At 38.5% G+C, this 18621-nt stretch overlaps 1 protein-coding gene across 1 annotated transcript; it reads left to right on the plus strand.

Annotated features, from left to right (window-relative positions):
• The first annotated feature begins 340 nt into the window (after positions 1-340).
• LOC139724738 (ubiquitin-conjugating enzyme E2 2) lies at positions 341-16184 on the plus strand. Its single transcript, XM_071635862.1, has 5 exons — positions 341-563; positions 4132-4195; positions 6246-6355; positions 10672-10777; positions 12184-16184. The coding sequence occupies exons 1-5, from the start codon at positions 540-542 to the stop codon at positions 12321-12323; spliced, it is 444 nt and encodes a 147-aa protein (XP_071491963.1). The 5' UTR covers positions 341-539; the 3' UTR covers positions 12324-16184.
• Positions 16185-18621: the final 2437 nt, after the last annotated feature.

Genomic DNA, 18621 nt, shown 5'->3' on the forward strand with positions numbered 1-18621 from the left:
CTATTATATGTATTTATTATTAGTATTCTATCATATGTATTTGTATGCTTGGAGAAGAGAGGAGAATTGGCCAACAAAATCGTCTAACGTCCGCGTCGCAAATCTGCTCGCGCTACAGAGACGCTGCATCAAATCCGCATTGAGTAGCTCAGCACGCGTGCGCGCAGCACCTTCTGAGCCAGACACGATCCAGTGCACTGTATGTATTGAAAGCCATACACTGGAATGTCGTGACTGCGAGTACTGTGTAGCTTGTTATCAGACACAAGCTAGCTCGCTGCACCATACATACAGTACGCATTCACGTATCGCGCGCCGCCGCCGACGTCGCACAGCAATTTTCCTGCTACTGTACGTACGTACGATGTATGCGGTATCCGCACAGTGCAGTATCTACGCGGTATCGGTACGAGCGATAACTGAGCGAACTATAGACGACACTTCCAGCGACATCGAAAATTCTAACGTTAGGATCTTTGTTTAGCCCCGTCCACCACTAGACGGATTTCTCTATCTTTGTACAAACTCGTAGTGTAAGAATGGCATTAAAAAGAATATCGAAGGTAAGTCTTTAATAAAAATATTTTAACCGGATATTGTACAGGGAAGAAGATTCTAGTAACTATCAGAATGTGAAAAGGTTTTGCGTGTTGTGTTGGTATCCATCATTGTGTGCATCAAACAAGACCAAGAGAGTTGAGAACGCGAACGTGAACCTCTGAGCCATACGAGTCTGACTGAACTGATCTAATTTTTATATGTATGTGGAACAATTTTTTTTTGCTCACAAAAATAGTACTGTGACGATTGGGAAACCGTGAAACAACGGACGACTTGCCTTGGCTAATTACAAAGTGAATGGTGACCCCTTCACATGTAATAATCCAACAATAACAAAAAATGTCTCGCCAGCGCCAGTGTCAGTGACCATCACTATCAGGCCAGGCAATGATAAAAATGTGGGATGATGCTGCTGTGCACTGCCACAGTACGTTAGAAGTACTATCACAGTTGTTTAATTAAGTCTTATTTTTCTATTAATTCTGGTTCTATATATAATAGGCAAGATCTTAAGAGCTGTTACTCGAGGTCTGAATTTACTAGAAGTCTAGAGTCGTCTGTTGCATTCTCACCAACAGCAACATTCCAAGCAGGAAAAGTGCAAAAGCACTGTAAATTAATGTAAATTAAACAGCACAGTGTGCAAGAATCTTCAGCCTATATTGAAGGAGGCAGACTTAATCAGAACAGAAGAAGAAGAAAGCAGATTAGAAGCTAGGTTTCAAATGCACTAGCAATCGCATAGACTGAATGCTAGCGACCCCAACATGTGATGTAACGCCTTAACAGTTACTAACAGTTACTGGTTACATAATTATTATGTTACAGCGTCTCGGGGAACTTAGGTTTCTACATACTTGATACATCACTAATACATGCATTGACATGTAACAATTTAGCAGGCGGTCAAATTTAGGATGGTGCTATTAATATTATAGTCCAAGCATGGGGGGCTTGATTTGCTTGTGACATGAAACCTTTCACCGAGACTGTACGGCTATTAAATGAAGGTCTGATGAAGTTTGGAGTAGGCGTCAAAAAATGCATTGCCTGAGGGGCAAAAGCAAATCACATGCAATGTTATTGTTAGATCTACATTAGGTTCATGGGTGCACAGCTCTAGTGCGTAGTACGCGTACTGATACCGGCCTGTTTTGCTGGCCTGATGAAATCACCAGCGATGATGGGATGTTCAATGTTTTACGTCTCGTGCTTGCCTGTGTGTATGGGGGCCTGCGGCCTGCAGTGCAGGTCAGTCACCTTGACCTGAATATCTCAACAATGGTATAAAAAACAAAGTAAAACAAAGCGATCCTAATTAAAGGTGGCTCCCTCCTCTATTATAATTTTTTTGTTTTACTAGATGTCTCAGCCATTTCAAAACTAATTTTCGTCAAATAAACTTTGAATTCCTCATAGAATTATATGCTCTTTCATATTTCAAGGTTTCTCATCTCAAAAAATCAAAAAAATGTTGGAAACCTGTAGCCCCATCTCAGCTGAAACTGTACCATCCCTTTAAAGTCACTCTATTAATCTTCCTTACAATTGTCCATGTCTCCTATTTTCCTGTTGTGTCTCCCTCAGTGCAACCTCAACTTCCAGCTCACTGTCCACTGTCCTTTGACTATCACTATTTGCCATCCTTCATATGCTCTTCCCACAGATGTTGCTTCTCGCCTTCACTCTCTTCTTTCTAAGGTCTTTTTTTTTCCCCAGCCAAACAAAATTCCTTTCATTTTCAAGGACTACATACATACAATATTGTAGAGTGTCACTGCAAACCTCTCTTCCTCAGAAGCATGTTCTGAATTGAAACAGTGATAGAAAAAGAAGAGTCATTCGGGGGGAAAAAAACCCAAAATCAGACATACCAGATATGTCAAGAAAGCTGCCACTTTATTATTGGCGCAAGAACGTCAAAACATAGCTTCCAAGGAACCTTGTAACTGTACCATTACTACCTGCATGATCCCCCCCCCCCCCAATGCATTTTGTTTGGTTCAAACAGAAGATATTTGATTTCTTGTAAAAATGTCTTCTCCATGATTCTGTTCAAGATATTTGGAGGATATTGTGTCTACTCCTGCACAATCTCCAGGGCCCCATTTCATTAAAAAAAAATGCTGTGACAGCAACTATTGCTGGAATGGCAGTTGTCATGGTAACGACAAGAATCAAGCTTCCTGATTGGCTGTTGCCACGGGAAGTTGCTATTCTAGCAAGAGTTGCTATCCTACGTTGTAGCATCTTTAATGAAACGGGGCCCTGATATCGTAACAGGAAGCTTATGTTTCGCTGCCGAGTGAAGAAAAGATCACTCCTTTTGTCTTTGTGCACAGAACAAATTAAAGGGTATGTTGCAAGTTTCATCATGGTCGAGTGATCAAGATAGCAACATGTTATTTCACACATTTCTTGTGCATTACAAAATGTATGTCTCCATTGTAGAGCAAAAATTGGCAGTTTGTGCAGTCATGTGGCAACTTAACATTGGACAATTGTACATGTCATAGTATGACTCGTTGGTGGGGTGACAAAACCCCGTATCTCAAAAATGTCAAATGTTCAGGAGAGCTAAAAAACATGGCTGCCATAACATGTAAGTCAATGGAAACAGCCAACTTTTATTTATCATTTGTGACCTTATTTTTGCAGATGGGCATATAAGGATTGGGAATTACATAGTAATGGTTCCTAGCTTCAATATAATCAAGAAAACTCAGTTTCACCAAATATTGAGATACGAGGTTTTGTCACCCCACCAACGATGTGCAGTATGTGCTAAATACATACATGTATAGTTGAGTTCAGCATCTTCAGCTCGTGTGGTGTTGTAGTTCATCCGTGTTGGTATTGGAGCAAGGGTGCTTTGAAGACACAAGAGGAGGGATATTCACACGGCAATTTTGGAGTGAGATTTGGATTGCGATCCAATTGGCTGTACATGCACTTTATGCTTTTTGGAGGTACACTTTGCACAATACAATGACAGGAGAAACACAAACTTCGTATTATTTTGAAATTTGGTCATGGTTTGTGTTCTCATCAGTTCTGAAGAATGGGCCCTTGTGCAAAGTTTTTAAGTTATCTAGCAACAAGTCTATTTTTTTTTTTGTGAATCAAGATTTCCCGACAATTTCATGAGTGGTTTAATTCATGATTGTCGAGTATATTACAGAACAGAGAAGTGTAACATGCAAGCATGTCACATTCATGTCGGGGACAGAGTTAATATCTTATTTCGAAAAAAGAATGAAAATGGCCTAAAGATGTACATGTACCTAATCACAAACTGCAAAACAAGATAATTTCCCATTTGTTTATGCTCCCAATTTTTAGAATTCTGGAGAAGAGACAGTGCTCTTTCAGAAAATTTGAAAAACTAAAAAAAAAGTAGGTTGGTTTTGACCCATTTCACATATTTTGAGTTCTGTAAAATCATGTCCTACAACTTATTGGTTTTGTGATGCATGATCACATACGCTGGTATACGTATTCGTCTGTATAAGATATACATTTGTAATCAATTCCTCCCTATAATTTGAATCCATATTTCTCTTGCTACAGGAGCTGAGAGATTTTGATGTAGATCCTCCTGCACAATGTTCTGCTGGCCCTGTTGGAGATGACTGTAAGTTCTATTCAATGTTTTATTGTGATATTGCACAATGTTTTTGATCCTGTCTTTGCAGAGAAAACTTTGTAACAAATGTGCATTGTGCTGTTGTTAAAGTTTGATGTCGTGATTATGAGGTATCAGAAAAGGATCAGCGACAGATATTGTAAAATTAATGCATACATTGTATCACCTTGTAGAATTACCTCTATAAAACTCATACCCTGAATACCTGCAGCAGGGTGCAAATTCATGTGCATTACATGCAATTTCAGATTGTCTAGAAGGTTTACAGGATATGGAAAGGAGAGCTTTCTTTTCCTAGACTTCCGTGCAGACATTGGAATAATGCTCACTCTTCTTCCATTCCATCTCAAACCCCCTCAACAGGGGAATTCAGGAAATAGCTTTGCTGTAGCACACAAATGTCTTACATGTGCCCAGATAATGACATAATCGTGCATAGCACACACACACACGCACAAGAAAATCCCATTTATTGATCTAAATAAATGAAAGGCAATAACATGAAGACAAAGTATTTGACAAAGTAAGTTGTGTAATTTGCAGTGTCTTGTCTGTGGAATTTTTATCTATTATTATTATTATTTTTATTGTATTTTTATTTTTTTTTGAAGGAGGGAGATGTTTGAGATTGGTGGAAATGATTAATAGGCACCATTAAAAGATGCAGATTACACTGTGATGGTATTTGACAAGCAACAATCGATGTTTAATCTGTGCGAATAGGTCGTTGGAAATGAAGATGGCCAATATTTTGTTAGGATTGATATAAAATTTGATCCAATTTACAGTGATTGTGCCAAGTGTGATGCTGTCAACCAACCTTGCAGCACTTTACACTGTACAGTCAACTTCGCCTACGTTGAATCTGTTTGGACTGAAGAAATAGCTTTGACTTACACCAAATTTGACTTATGAGGGATTAAAATAAATAGAATATACATGTAAAGAGAAGAGGTCTTGAAAAGACCTTTGACTTAGCGATTATTCAACTTACGCGAGGTTGACTTCAGCAAGGTTGACTGTATTCCAAGGGAGAAAAATATAAATTTATTTTTTACCTGGAAGGGAATGATACTTTCCTTTCATTCTGTCATTGTAGAGCTTTATTTCAAACAATTTACTTGCAAAATTGTCTTACAGGTCCCAATTTCTAGAATATATGGCACATACGGTATTACTAGTACAAGTACGCAGCACAACTGATATTTTGATGTCTTTAAAGTTGAAATATTCACAGGATATTTTGTGTGTATGTGTGTTTGATCAAGTAGATTGAATGATCATGTATTTCATGTAATCTGTAGTGGACATATACATGAAACGATGTGATTTTTTTACTCTTTTGTGTTAATCTAGGTAAAAAACCACATTTTCCTACATTTATTTTCACATAGAATCATAGTGCGCAAAATGTGCGGAAATATACAAAACCACAAAATTTCTCACTTGTATTACAAGTGTAAATCCCCATTCATCTTTTGACCATTTAGAATCATAATCAAGGTGTCTTTGCACATGAACTCCTGCTTTTTCATGTCTCTCAAAAGACAGGGAAATTGTATGTTACAGTCCATTTTCACTAGATAACTGCATTTCTCTTGTTCACAGTGGATATGGCTTGTGTGGCATTAATAATGTACGGTTGTAATATGACGGCCAAACATTAATTCCTTGAAAAGGCAGTGAACATTCACAAAGCACCTTGGTACTGTGTATAGTTGATGAGCATCTTACAGAATATTGTCGGGCTGATGGTATTCACATAATTTAATATCCAGTCACAACAGGAGTGGCGCCTTCCTCAGCAGATACGAAATCACGTGTCTTGGCACGAAGCGACCTTCATAAAATGCAAACTAATTGCTTTCAGAGAAATCTTGTGGGGAATGAGCCAACAAGAGTGAAGGAAATTTGCTGTGAATTAGCAACGTTCCCTGCACACACATATGATGGATATACCATGGTAATGTGATTCATCACTTTGTGGTAGGCAGTATCTTTATTATTGTGTTTCCCTTTCTCACTCATCTTGCTCTAGTATACAACTGGCAAGCTACCATCATGGGACCTCCCAACAGTGCGTACGAACAAGGCGTGTTTTTCCTCACAATCACTTTCCCACCAGATTACCCCTTCAAACCGCCAAAAGTGAGTATTCTCCCAGTGACAGTCACTGGAGTGTGGAGCAGTGATAAAGCCTGTGCTTGTAGTTCAGTGTTAGAAACAAGTAAAATGTGATGCAGCACAGGTGAATTACTACTGTGAAATTTGTGCAGTTTTAGCATTGTGTGATACAAGACGGTATATCAGTAACCTAAAGATTTCTTTACTGTAAGCATTTCAATGGAATGTGAGTAGGCCTATGTAAAAATTTGTATATATTTCATGCCTTCGGAGTGAAGAATGCCAGCGGCATTACATGTACCATTGTTCGTCAGATTGTCTGTCCATCCATCTTACATCTTGTTTTCGCAGTTGAAGGGGAAAAAAAAAAGCTTGATGGGTTTTATTGGTACTTTGCCCAGGTATGCTACAGGTACACATGAAATGAAGATGTGCCCATTTCCAGTTGTAACTTCATCTAGGAAGTTTGAGTGGTGATATGATTCCAGACAAAGGGCAGAAATGAATAGGCAGATATTTCCATAAAACAATAGTGGTCAAAGGTCAAGGCTAAAGGTCACTGCTCTTTTCAGACCTCCCAACCATTCTAATTTGTTCCAGGAAAGAATCTTAGGTTTGACTATTCCCAGCTCTTGTTTCAATAGGAGTTTCAGATTCTTCTTGATAGTTTTACTGCACACTCCTGAGCTGCTCTTTCTTTCTTACTTTTGAGCCAAATCATCCCTGTTTTTCCAGTCGGAAAGGTTGGGGAGGTCTTTTTTGTCATTTTCTTCTCTTTTTTTTTCAATCTTTGAGAAACAATTCACATGGTAAATGTGAACTGGTTTATATGTGTTTGTTATCCTTGGCAAACTCATTTTGTCAGAGATTAAAGAATTTATTCATTGAGAATTTATTGAGCGTGTATGACAAGCATGTCACTGCAGCAGTGAGTGTTTCGTGCCTCACTGGATCACATCAATCAGCAGTCCAGTAGGCAGCAGTGTGACATATGATGCTTCCCTCTGTCTACACAGAAGCCTGTCTGAAATGGCACAGTGAAATGTCATGGGGCTATTGCGAGAGGTTCATAGCAGCTACATGTACTGAGTAAAATGAAAAAGAGCAAGAGCAAGATTATCTTGTAGGAGTCCCTATATTGTATTCTCTGACTTGTAGCCTGGGGCTTAAGAAATTACTGTTTTTTTCCTTCTCCCTTTTTTTAAAATGTACATCTGATGTTGTGTATGTGACTGACCCATTGTATACAATTTAAAAACAATAAAAAATGGAACCTCGTTATGATGAGGTCAGATACATGTATATCGTGAGATATCTAATACTGTAAAAGTGAAAATTTTTGCGGCTTTGAAATTTTTTTGTGCATTTCGCGCAGCCAGAAACTAGCATGAAAATAAATGCATGCGAATATTTCTGCTGCCCGTATGCTCCAATACACTAGTTGATGTCTTGATTCTGCGGAATTAAAAACACACGAAACTCTTCTTGCCCGGCCGAGCGCAAAAAAATTAGTCGCACGAAAATATCCACTTTTACAATATAACAATAATTTTGCAGGTCCCATTCATTTTATATTCTTGTGATTTTATCCCTGATACAAGAGGATAATTCTGTTCAGTGGTCCCATGCAGCTTATTGTTATGAGATTCCCCTGGAATTACAACAAATGTCATGGCTGCCAAGGAAATGGTTGTTTATATAAAAAGACAAGTGAGCGATTTTGAAGGCAAAATCCATCATCATACTGATTTTGTATTAAGAGGCAAGTCAGAGAAGTAAATAAGTGATTTTTTTTTTTTTTTGGGGGGGGGGTGGGATACTTCAGGCACACAAAGAAAGAAATGAACTGTTCAAGTTTAGAGAGTGAGGCAAATTGGCAACTCTGATTAAAGGACAAGTTCACCTTCATAAACATAAGGATTGAGAGAATGTAGCAATATTAGTAGAACACATCATTGAAAGTTTGAGGAAAATTGGACAATCCGTTCAAAAGTTATGAATTTTTGAAGTTTTTGTGCAGTAACTGCTGGATGAGAAGACTACTGCAGTGTGTGAATAACTTAGATGTCACATGCGTACAACAATATAAGGAAAATATAAAGAGAATTTCACAAAATTTCATCTTTTGCAAAAAGTACACATTCCCCCGACTCGTTACCAACAAATGTTATGGGTAATATTATTCCCCCTGCCTTTAGAAAGAGTCAAGTCAAGTGCTCTTTTATTATGCGAAAAAAAGTGAAAATATGTTGAATTTTCTTTACATTTTCTTTATACTGTTGTACGTATATGACTCACAAGCTGTAGTAGTCTCCTCATCCAGCGGATCCAACACAAAAATTTTAAAAATTCATAAGTTTTGCATCGATTGTCCAGTTTTCCTCAAACTTTCACTGATGTGTTCTACTAATATTGTTGCATTCTCTCAATCCTTATGTTTATGAAGGTGAACTTGTCCTTTAACTTACCGTAGATGTTACAGTTAACCAGCTGTTAACCATCCGTTTGCGTTTGTTAATATAATCTTTGTCAAAAAAAAAAAAAAAAAAGAATCTTCAGACATCTTCTTGGTATACAACTTTATAGTAATGTCTTTGCATGTTATCAATGGGTAAGTACCATCTGTGCCCGAATGTTTGAAAAAAATTAAATAAAGAGAATTTCTTTGTACAAATCGATGGGAAAGCTGCTCAACAAATGTATGTAATGCAGAGTAGCCAGTTTGCTTGCTCTCTAAACTTAAAGGGGAAATCCAGTGCAAATATAAGTTAGTCTGATAAAAATGAGTAAAATTTTTGACTGAAAATTTGACTGAAATTGGATGAAAAATAAGGAAGTTATGACATTGTGAAGTTTTGCTAATTTCTGCAAAACAGTTCTTATACAGTTAATATGAATATATGCAAATGAGTGAGCCAACCATGTCATACCCTCACAATTTTCCATTGATTGCATTAAAAAAAAAAATGACGAAAATTCGTTTCTGTCATTGAAGTGTGAAACATGATGTCATTCCTGGTTGAATAACTTCAGAATAGTGATCAGTTAGATATACGAGTACTTGAGCCTCGGGCATAATTGCATTTGAATGAAATACTGGAAATTTCAAAGTTTAATGTACAAACTGTATATAGTACAAGTTGTAAGTTGTGAGGGGATGACATGCTCACTTTGCCATTTGCAAATAATTGTTCAAGACCTGTTTCCCCCCAAAATAGCAAAATTTCAGAATGTCATAACTTCCTTATTTTTCATCCGATTTTGATCAAAATTATACTGTTGAACTCGTAATATTTTACTCTTTCTTATCAGACTAACTTAATTTGGACTTGATTTCCCCTTTAAGTCATAACTTCCTTTGTGTTTTGATTTTCCCCACAAATTTTCACTGATATACTTTGCTGATATTTCTGTTTTCATGCAATGCAACATGATATCAGGATGGACTTTTCCTTTAAGCTTTTTGTGAATCTCTCCTTGCCCAGCTCTAGGTACATGTACCTTGTGTCAGTATGCAGTCACATGCAAGCTGTGCATTGAGTAGTCCTTATGAAGCGTGGTGGTGGCTGGATTTTCTAAGCTACCAAACTTTGCTGGCTGAGTTCTGTTATGATGTTCAGTTGGTTTAAAAAAAATCTCCTAAGGATACAAAATTTTGAAAAAGAGATAACGGTATAACCCGTCATTTCAAGATCTGAATAGATATTACCATGCTAGTAACTTGTTTCCTATTTAGTGGTTAGTGGTTAATACTAACCCTTCTGTCTATGGGGAAAATAAGAGAGACCAACTGTATTTTTTTTCAGTATTTTGTACTTTTTTGTTTTGGATTTTGTTTGTTGTAAAACACACTCTAGGTTCTATGAATAAAGCTGTTTTTTTTTTTTTTTTTTTTTTTTTAACCAGATTATATTACTACACATGTCTGCTGCAGGAAAGGTAAAAATACTGACCTTTTCCATATGAAAAAAACAACAACAACAACCCTTTTCAAACCCCAGAACACTACAAAGCTGTTAAGACAAGATTAACATCCCTGCAAAATTGAGCATGGTACATCCGTTCACATATTTTGTTTTCTTCTTCTTTTTTTTCCTACTTTTTTTGCAGGATTTATTAGTCATTTTCATTCATGGGTGTAGAGTGTCCCACCCGCTGCATGCTTACTAAATTCAATATGAGAGATATAGGATCATTCAGGTCAGTTTTGTGTTTGTTTGTTTGTTGTTGTTTTTTATGTTGGAAAACATTGTTTGACAATGCCTAAATTGGTCTGGTATTGGAGAAGACAGTGCTTAACGTTTGGTTTGGTTTGCTGATTTTCTTGCACCATCATCCAGGTTGCATTCACAACAAAAATCTACCATCCAAACATCAACAGCAACGGAAGCATCTGTCTGGACATCCTCAGATCACAGTGGTCACCCGCACTCACAATTTCCAAAGGTAAGCATTGGCTATTAGAACATGTCAGAGTGACACGCCAGAGCTCTCAGCCTTGCCTCAAAAAGTACAGAGCACACTTTATCCCTGTGCAGTATATGTCTACTGAAGGCAGAGACAGAATGATACTTGTGTCACTGGATTCAAAATTGCAATACAGTAAAGTAAAACAAGTACATTTATCTTGCCTTCTCCCCCCCCCCCCCCCCCCCCCCCCAATGGTGGCACTGTGTTTGATATTCAGGTTAGCTGGCAATCTATGCATTGATTAATGTCTTGTAATCATGATAGCTTGAGAAGGCTGTAAATGGCACAGAGAAGACATCTGTTAGAATCTTGATGTGTGTGAGTTTGTGTGTATGTGTGCACTTACCCATGGTATAAAACAAGGACACACATACAAACTTTACATTTGAACCGAGGACACACAGAGAACCGAGGACGTTCCAAATGGTCTGCTTTTGCATGTACATAGGGGTACATGTTTGCAGGTCCTCGATTAGCATTATTGTAGTAAGTCCTCGGTTGGATGGTAATATACGAATGAGTCCTCGGTTGACAAGAGTCCTACTTACACACAGGTCCTCGGTTATGTGGTAAAATTCTTGTGGGTAAAACAGGTCCTCAGTTTCCACCATAGACACGTACATTGTATGTGTGTGTGTATGTGTGTTTTTGACCAGAGGAAGAGGAAATGTAAAGAGGATATGTGATCGCCAGCTCAGAGGTCATGGGCGATGGCTGGCAGATGCACGTTCATATTTCTAGCAAGCAAACTATGAAGATAAAATGTACAGATAGATATTATGTGGTGACTAGGTGATTAGTGGTTGAAATGTTGGGTGTGTTTGACTTGGCAAAAGTTTGCTGGATGCATCAAGGAAAATTTAACACATTCCAGTCATCAGTCCAAGTGAGTAGATGAGAATGAACATTGACAGATGGAGGCATATTTGCTGTGATTTCAAATTGTTCATGTACCAGTAATTAGTATGACTGGATCAGTGTGGAACTGATATACCTAAGGAATAATCAGAATTCTGTTCCAATATGGTATTGATGACATTGAGTTGGTACGGTGTATATTCCTGTAGAGGTATTTTTGCAACATTCAGCAGATTTTCTTGTCTGTTGTATTTCAAATTTTAATTAGACATAAAGTTAAGTACATGTATTTGAAAATACCGGGGTACTTCAAGCCATCGATGCATGTTTTGTCTTGTGGTGAATCACAGTGTAAATGTCACAAATTTCTAGACAGTTTCTCAAATGAAACAATCCACTGTAACAGTCACCACAGTGGAAGATTTCAATATGGAAAGAGGTATTAACCCTAATTTCAGGAGCTTTGATCAAACAGTGGCTTACGCTATGAACATTTTGCGTTTTTTTTTTCTCCCCATGTCCAGTTCTCTTGTCTATTTGCTCGCTCCTAACGGACCCCAACCCCGACGACCCACTGGTGCCAGACATCGCCCGCATGTACAAGACCGACCGACCGAAGTACAACCAAAATGCGAAGGAATGGACTCAAAAATATGCAATGTAATGGCAAGAAAGCAACGGCAAAAGGGAAGCAAGAGAGAAATATCCCCCTCCCCCAGTGCCCTCCGCTCACTTCTAGCTCAGTGTGAAACACGAAACATTGATCACATACACCTTACAACCCTCTTTCTACGCTTGATATTTTTTAACAAACCAATTATGCTCATTTTCGTCTTGAAATGGTTCATGAGTTTAACAATCATCTGTAATGTATGTCTGTGTGTGTGGATGTTGGTGTGTGGAGGTATTTGTGCGAGCATGTGTGTCTTTATGTGCGTGTGTGTGTTTGTGTGTGTCTGTGTGAGTTTGTCTTCACTTTTTGCACAGACAAATGTCAGAACAATTGTATTTGAAGAGTATTGTTAATGTCAGATTGAATGCAAGATAGTTTTGTCATCTGAACACAGTGCTGGACTGAGGCATACATGTAGTTCTAACCTGGTCAAATATTGTTGCCTTGTCCGTTCAGACACTGTGGATGGTTTCATTGTATACACTGTAGCGCCAAGATGCTCGCTGGTTACAAAGTAGCATGTGGACAAAATCCTCCTCTGTTCTGTCTCAAAGTGACTGGCACAAGGTCATTGTCCAGTAGGTTTTTGTCCTTTGACCTTTTGACTGTATATTTTCCATGTAGAATAGATTCACCTTCAAATACCGATCCATTCTGCCAAACCGCGGTCATACATGCTCAGCCATAATGAGCTTTTACACCAGTTGGATCCTTCTTGATATTCTGTTCTTATGTGTGGGTATTTTTCTTTTCTCTCTCTCTCTCTCACTTTTTCTAGGAAAAACTGCTCCAGATTAGGTTTCTAGTCTTTTTGCCATGTGTGAGGATGGAAAATCAGGAAAGTAGATCAGTGAAAGTTTAGGGGAAAAGGAAGTGAAAAATGGAGTACAGAGATAATATTAACATACCAGTTGGATTACACTGGTCGGGTAGTGTACTGACTGCACTGGTTTAAACAGTATTGTACTGGCAGTGTTTGATGTTGGATATTCAGTTTTTGACCAAAAGCTTGTTAAACATATATACGTCATATGTTTTTCTTGATTTTTTTTTTCAGCTGCCTCAGAAGAGTACAATATTCGTACCAATGGTTGTGTAGAAATAACACTGTGAATAGTTTGGTATCATTGTAACTCTACTTGTGGAAGAAATGGCTACTCCAGTGTGAAGGACTGAACTCGGTAGCTGCTGGTAATAGAAGTCATAGTATATAGATATGTATATCTCATTTTCTTTTTGCATGATTATCTACCAATGTGAATGTATAGGGGAATGAAAAAACGATCATGTCACCAGTTGCAAATACTGACTGTCCACAATATCGAGATGCCATGTTGGAATTGCATTTCAGTGCATGTGTCCTTCATATTTGAGTATATTCACTGGCACGAATTACATGGTAGTCAGCCAACGTGACACGAGAACTCTGCCAACCCGCAATCACTGAACTTTTTTGGCTAGTGACATCTTAGCAAATTATGGCAGCTTGAAAAAACAAACAAACAAAAACAATAAGAGTAGTATGACATCCGTCATTTCTCTGAGCAGTGCATTTACATCTTTGAATTTGTTACAGATTCCATCTGGTGTCGAGATTCACAGGTGCATCCCGGTATTGAGATTGAGGCAGAGGGGACAAAGAGATTTAGAACTAAGAGGATGGGTGTGATAAATAGTGGAGTGGCATATACTGTATTCGCCATATATTTCGCGAGTCTAAGTTTTCGCGAATCGGGAATTCCCGACGATTTCGCAAGTGGTTAAAATCCTGGAGTCCTGTACTGAACGGAGAAATGTACATGCGTACGTCACATTCACATCGGGATCAGAGTCAATACTTTCGCGTGTCTTTAATTTCGCGAATAGCACCCGACTCGCGAAATTCGCGAAAATAAAAACCTCGCGAAATATTCGGCGTATACAGTAATCCTCTGCTGGAGACATTGTGCGTGCCGTGGCGAAGCACAATCAGTGTCTCAAGCTGGAAGTGGCTGCAGTCTCTGTGATGAGTAGAGGCGGGGATTTGGTTATCTCAATGTGCTGTGACAGATTGAAATGCATGCACGACATTGTTTATTGTGCCAATAAGTTTGTTTCACCCCCTCCCCCACCAACGAAATAGTGGCACATTGGCTTTCTATACAGACCTGGTTGAGGATAGAGTTTTGTTTTTTGGGGTGATTTTTTTTTCTCTCTCTATCTGTTATCTTTGTTTTCTCATAATTTTCTGCTCTATTTCATGTTGTAGGAGTAAGAACATGTTGGTGTACACAGGTGTATACTGTGAGTTTCTACCATTTCTGAAGTGTACTTACATGTGTCATCGCTATGTGTATCGTGGCTAACCTTTGACACTCTGGCGCTGTTTTGATGGTAGAAAACGTGTTGATATCGGCAGCAGACGACGCTTTCACGCCTTGTGTTGTATGTTTTTTGTGGTTCATGCCAAGTGGTCACTGTTTTCCGCCTAGCTGGAAGCAGGAAAGATTGGATGACAATATGCCAGAACCATGCTGAATGGCCTGCATTGTATTACCATAATGGGAAAAAATGGAACAATGTTTGTTCCTCTTCTCTTTTTCTTCTCTGTTTTTCAATGTTCGGTGAGAATTAGAATGTTATGATGTCATTTTGCTCATGAGCGTTATACACTTATGTGTCTTTTGAAAAAAAAAAATGCATTTATGTTACATATATGTGTCTATATACAGGCTCGGCGATACGGTGCCATTAACTTGCCAAAAGCTTGCGCTCTCACAGCCTAATTTGCATAAAGTAAACAACTTGTTTTATGCAAAACTGCGCTAGAAAACTGCTGCAGGACAATTGTAATATCTTGCTTTAGAAGCCATCAACTGATGAAATCTATACAAAAACTTAAGGAGAAACTATTCTCTACCTCACAGTGTTAGTTATTTTGGGTTTTATTAGGTATAAACCATTTTGGGTTTTATTGGGGATAAACCTGTGAAACTTACACCCAAACTTGGCTTACAAACAAGGAAAATTTGGTATGTAAAAAAGCGTTATTTTCTTACATTTTTCTTCATTGCCCAAAAATGAAACTTCAGTATATGACCCGTGGTAGTATATGTCCATATTCTGTTCCAAATATCCTTTCTGTAATATATGTCACACGGTTATGTCCGGAAAAAATCGAAATCACCGTCACTTGTGACCTATCGAATCCTTGTGGCATGCACACTTAAAACCTATAGCGTAAGTGTTACCCAGTCCGAGGTATTGGTTTCCGTGCTGCATGTAACAGGTGAAGCACATTGCAGGGTTTGTCTCGCACACTGCCCTGTGGACCGAACAGTGAGACACAACCGTGTCACCGAACCTGACACCGCTGATTGGCTAAGCATGCGCTGACCAGTAGAAAACGAATGTGCAGATGAGTGATCTAGTTGTGCATGTCCAGTATTTTCTCATAAATTTGGTTATATATTTGCTCTGATTTTGACCTAACTACTAATTGCACAAACACAAAACTTTGCAGGTAGTGAATCTGGGGTATACAGACCAGCAATATGTTGGTGGTAAACTAAGGGAGATATATGGAGGCAAACTTTTGAGATTTTTTTTGTCCTTCGCTTCACACAGTGCTTTGATGACTGTTACAAATGCAAAAGCTTATGCGTCTTATCGCGGAGTTAATTGCACCGTATCGCCGGGCTTGTATACCCTTGGTACATATATATGGTAAAAAAAAAAAAAAAAAAAAAAAGTTCCCATCCCCAAAGAAACAATCAATCATGAACTTATGTGATTTCCTTTTTTTTATGTGTGTGTGTGTGTGTGTGTTTTGTATGTATGGCTTTGGAAGAATATTCCTATGTTCATCCCCTGCCCCCCACGACGAGTCAAAGCAGAATAACATAAAGCATTGCAGAATTTATTCTTGTTGTACTGCTGGCTTTACATTGTTGTCCCAGCAAGGCCATAGGGAAATGGAATATGAGCTTCCACTGTTTTTTGTAATGATCTCATTGCATTCTGTACAAATGAGTCTCCCCCCCCCTTTTTTTTTTCTTTCTGCTGGCAACGAATGCAGCCGTTGTACTCTTTGCTCCATTCATTCTATATTAGCTAGCAAGCTGCAGGAAGTGCTGCAGGATACAGTTCACCTTACCTTGCCAGTTCAAAATTGTCACATGATAAGACGGTTTAAAGACAGTAGCGATTTGTAAGGAGTTGTACATTGTGTGGATCATCTAGCCGACCAGTGAGAAATGGGGGACAGATATTGTAGTTGAATTTGTTCGAGGCAAATATGTGTACCTTTAACGAGAGAGTGTATATGGCAATCATTTTGCGTATTTCGCGGACATCCACAGACTGTGGACAACAGAGGTATCTGCCTGAGATGTCAAGATAAAAGTGCCATATTTATATACAATGATGTCCACTCCAAGATTATCACTGTCTCAGTTGTTGTGGGGGGGGGGGGGGGTGGGAAGAAGTCCCATGTTTTCTCTACATAAGGAGAATCATGGCTAGCTGTTAACTTGCTGGACGGGACATTAATCTATTTAGACTCTTTTGATGGTAGCGAGCTTTCAATTTCAGGACGGTAGGCAAAGAGCTCAGTAGGTAGAGAGTAAAATTGATCTGCGCATGCGCAGAACCGAACCGAACATTTCTCTGTCCCACTTATTGTTGGGATGATTCTCGGTTGAAATTGTGTTCGGTCTTTAAACAGGATGGAGCATCTAACTGCTGTATTTTTAGGTACAGCCTGCACTCGTGTGATGGCTAACACAGTACAGTGGAAGCAAGCGCCCCCTTCCCCAGAAATCAAAATGGCTTTGTTTGAATTGAACGTGAAATGGAATTGAAACATCAGGTATTCCGAGCATATTTAACAGTATTACCTATTTTCTGTTTTATTGCGTTCCACGTTCTATCTGTGCAAGTTTTGGAAAATACATGCTGTATTGCTCCCAACAAATCTGGTAGTCTTCATATTTACACCAGTCAAAATAGAGAGGGAAATATCAAAGTACCGATGTAGCTGTTTGTAGAAATTGAATTGGATGTGAAATGGATTTGAAACATCAGGTATTCCCAGCACATTTAACAGTACAGTTGTATAAACTATTGTCTGTTTCGTTGTGATCCACGTTCTAGCTGTGCAAGTGCTGTGAGAAGTATGCACGAAGAATTCCATGTATGGAATGATAACCACATTAGATCTGAATTTTGAGAATATTTTGAAATATCACCTGACTGATAAACTTTGTTTTCTTTTTCTTAAGTTGAAGTTACAATGAAGTGTAACGTGGGGGACAGTGCAAAAAAGACACTAGATATGGGTAGAAAAAAGAACAATCAAGATGTAAATTTGCAAAAGGGAGGTTGTAGTGTCACTGACAACTGGTATTGATATGTTGTCTGCGCCCAAAAGCATCATCTGTATTTTTAATTGGATTACTGTTATTAGTATTTTTTATTTATTTATTTTTTTTTTTGGCATTAATTTCTGTCCTCCCTGTCTGTTCATGCTAAGGACAATCCATCGGGGGGAGAAGTTACAAAACATCACTGGTGATGAAACAAAGGAGTATATAAATGTGCTCACACAGCTCAGGTGGACGTATTTGTGGAAGTTGATAATTGATGGTGCTTAGTACTTGCACCGCTGGCTTCATCCAGTGAGGGGTGTATGATGCTGGGTAGTCAGTGTGGCTCAGAAATGCAGTGTGTTGAGTGTCTTTTTTTTTCTCTTTTTTTTTTTTTTTTTTTTTGCACAGTTGTACGTTTTTGTTCGCACCTTTACACATCAGAATACTAATTGGTGCACCGATACATCGTTTTGCGTGTAATGTAAATATGTATTAATGCAATATCTTTACCTGTGCTACTGATTTTCTTTTCTTGTCTATTCTCTCTCAGTCACTTCATTATGTTAAGTATACAATGTATGTCAATCTGATAGGAACCAGTATGATTGAAAAATAGTATTTAGCTGACATGTGGCTATAGCACTCGTATATATGAATGTAGACATATTACATTGAGCTAAATACACCCATGCTTCTTTGGTTTCTCTCTCTCTCTCTCTCTCGCTCCATAGTCCTGCATTTATCATTTCTGTGTTTATATTTTTGTTTGTTTATGTGTGTGTGACTGTGTGGGTGGGTGATAATTTGTATTAACTTGTGTGTGCGTGCGCGTGCTTGTGTGTGTGTGTGTGTGCACGTGCGCGCGCGTGTGTGTATCCTGGGTCTCGTAATGAGCTTCAATTCACACGCATTTTCCAGATTGTACAGTATGTAGATTTTAG

This window comes from Diadema antillarum, unplaced genomic scaffold (genome assembly GCF_040938485.1).
Source record: "Diadema antillarum isolate AM-2024a unplaced genomic scaffold, OU_Dant_1.0 scf00000226, whole genome shotgun sequence".
NCBI lineage: Eukaryota > Metazoa > Echinodermata > Echinoidea > Diadematoida > Diadematidae > Diadema > Diadema antillarum.

Bases quoted from the DNA above. Each gene is read 5' to 3' on its own strand.
- LOC139724738 (XM_071635862.1), top strand. From the start codon at position 540: ATGGCATTAAAAAGAATATCGAAG. The intron at 564-4,131 runs GTAAGTCTTTAA...CTCTTGCTACAG, and splicing joins CATTAAAAAGAATATCGAAG to GAGCTGAGAGATTTTGATGT. The intron at 4,196-6,245 runs GTAAGTTCTATT...ATCTTGCTCTAG, and splicing joins TGGCCCTGTTGGAGATGACT to TATACAACTGGCAAGCTACC.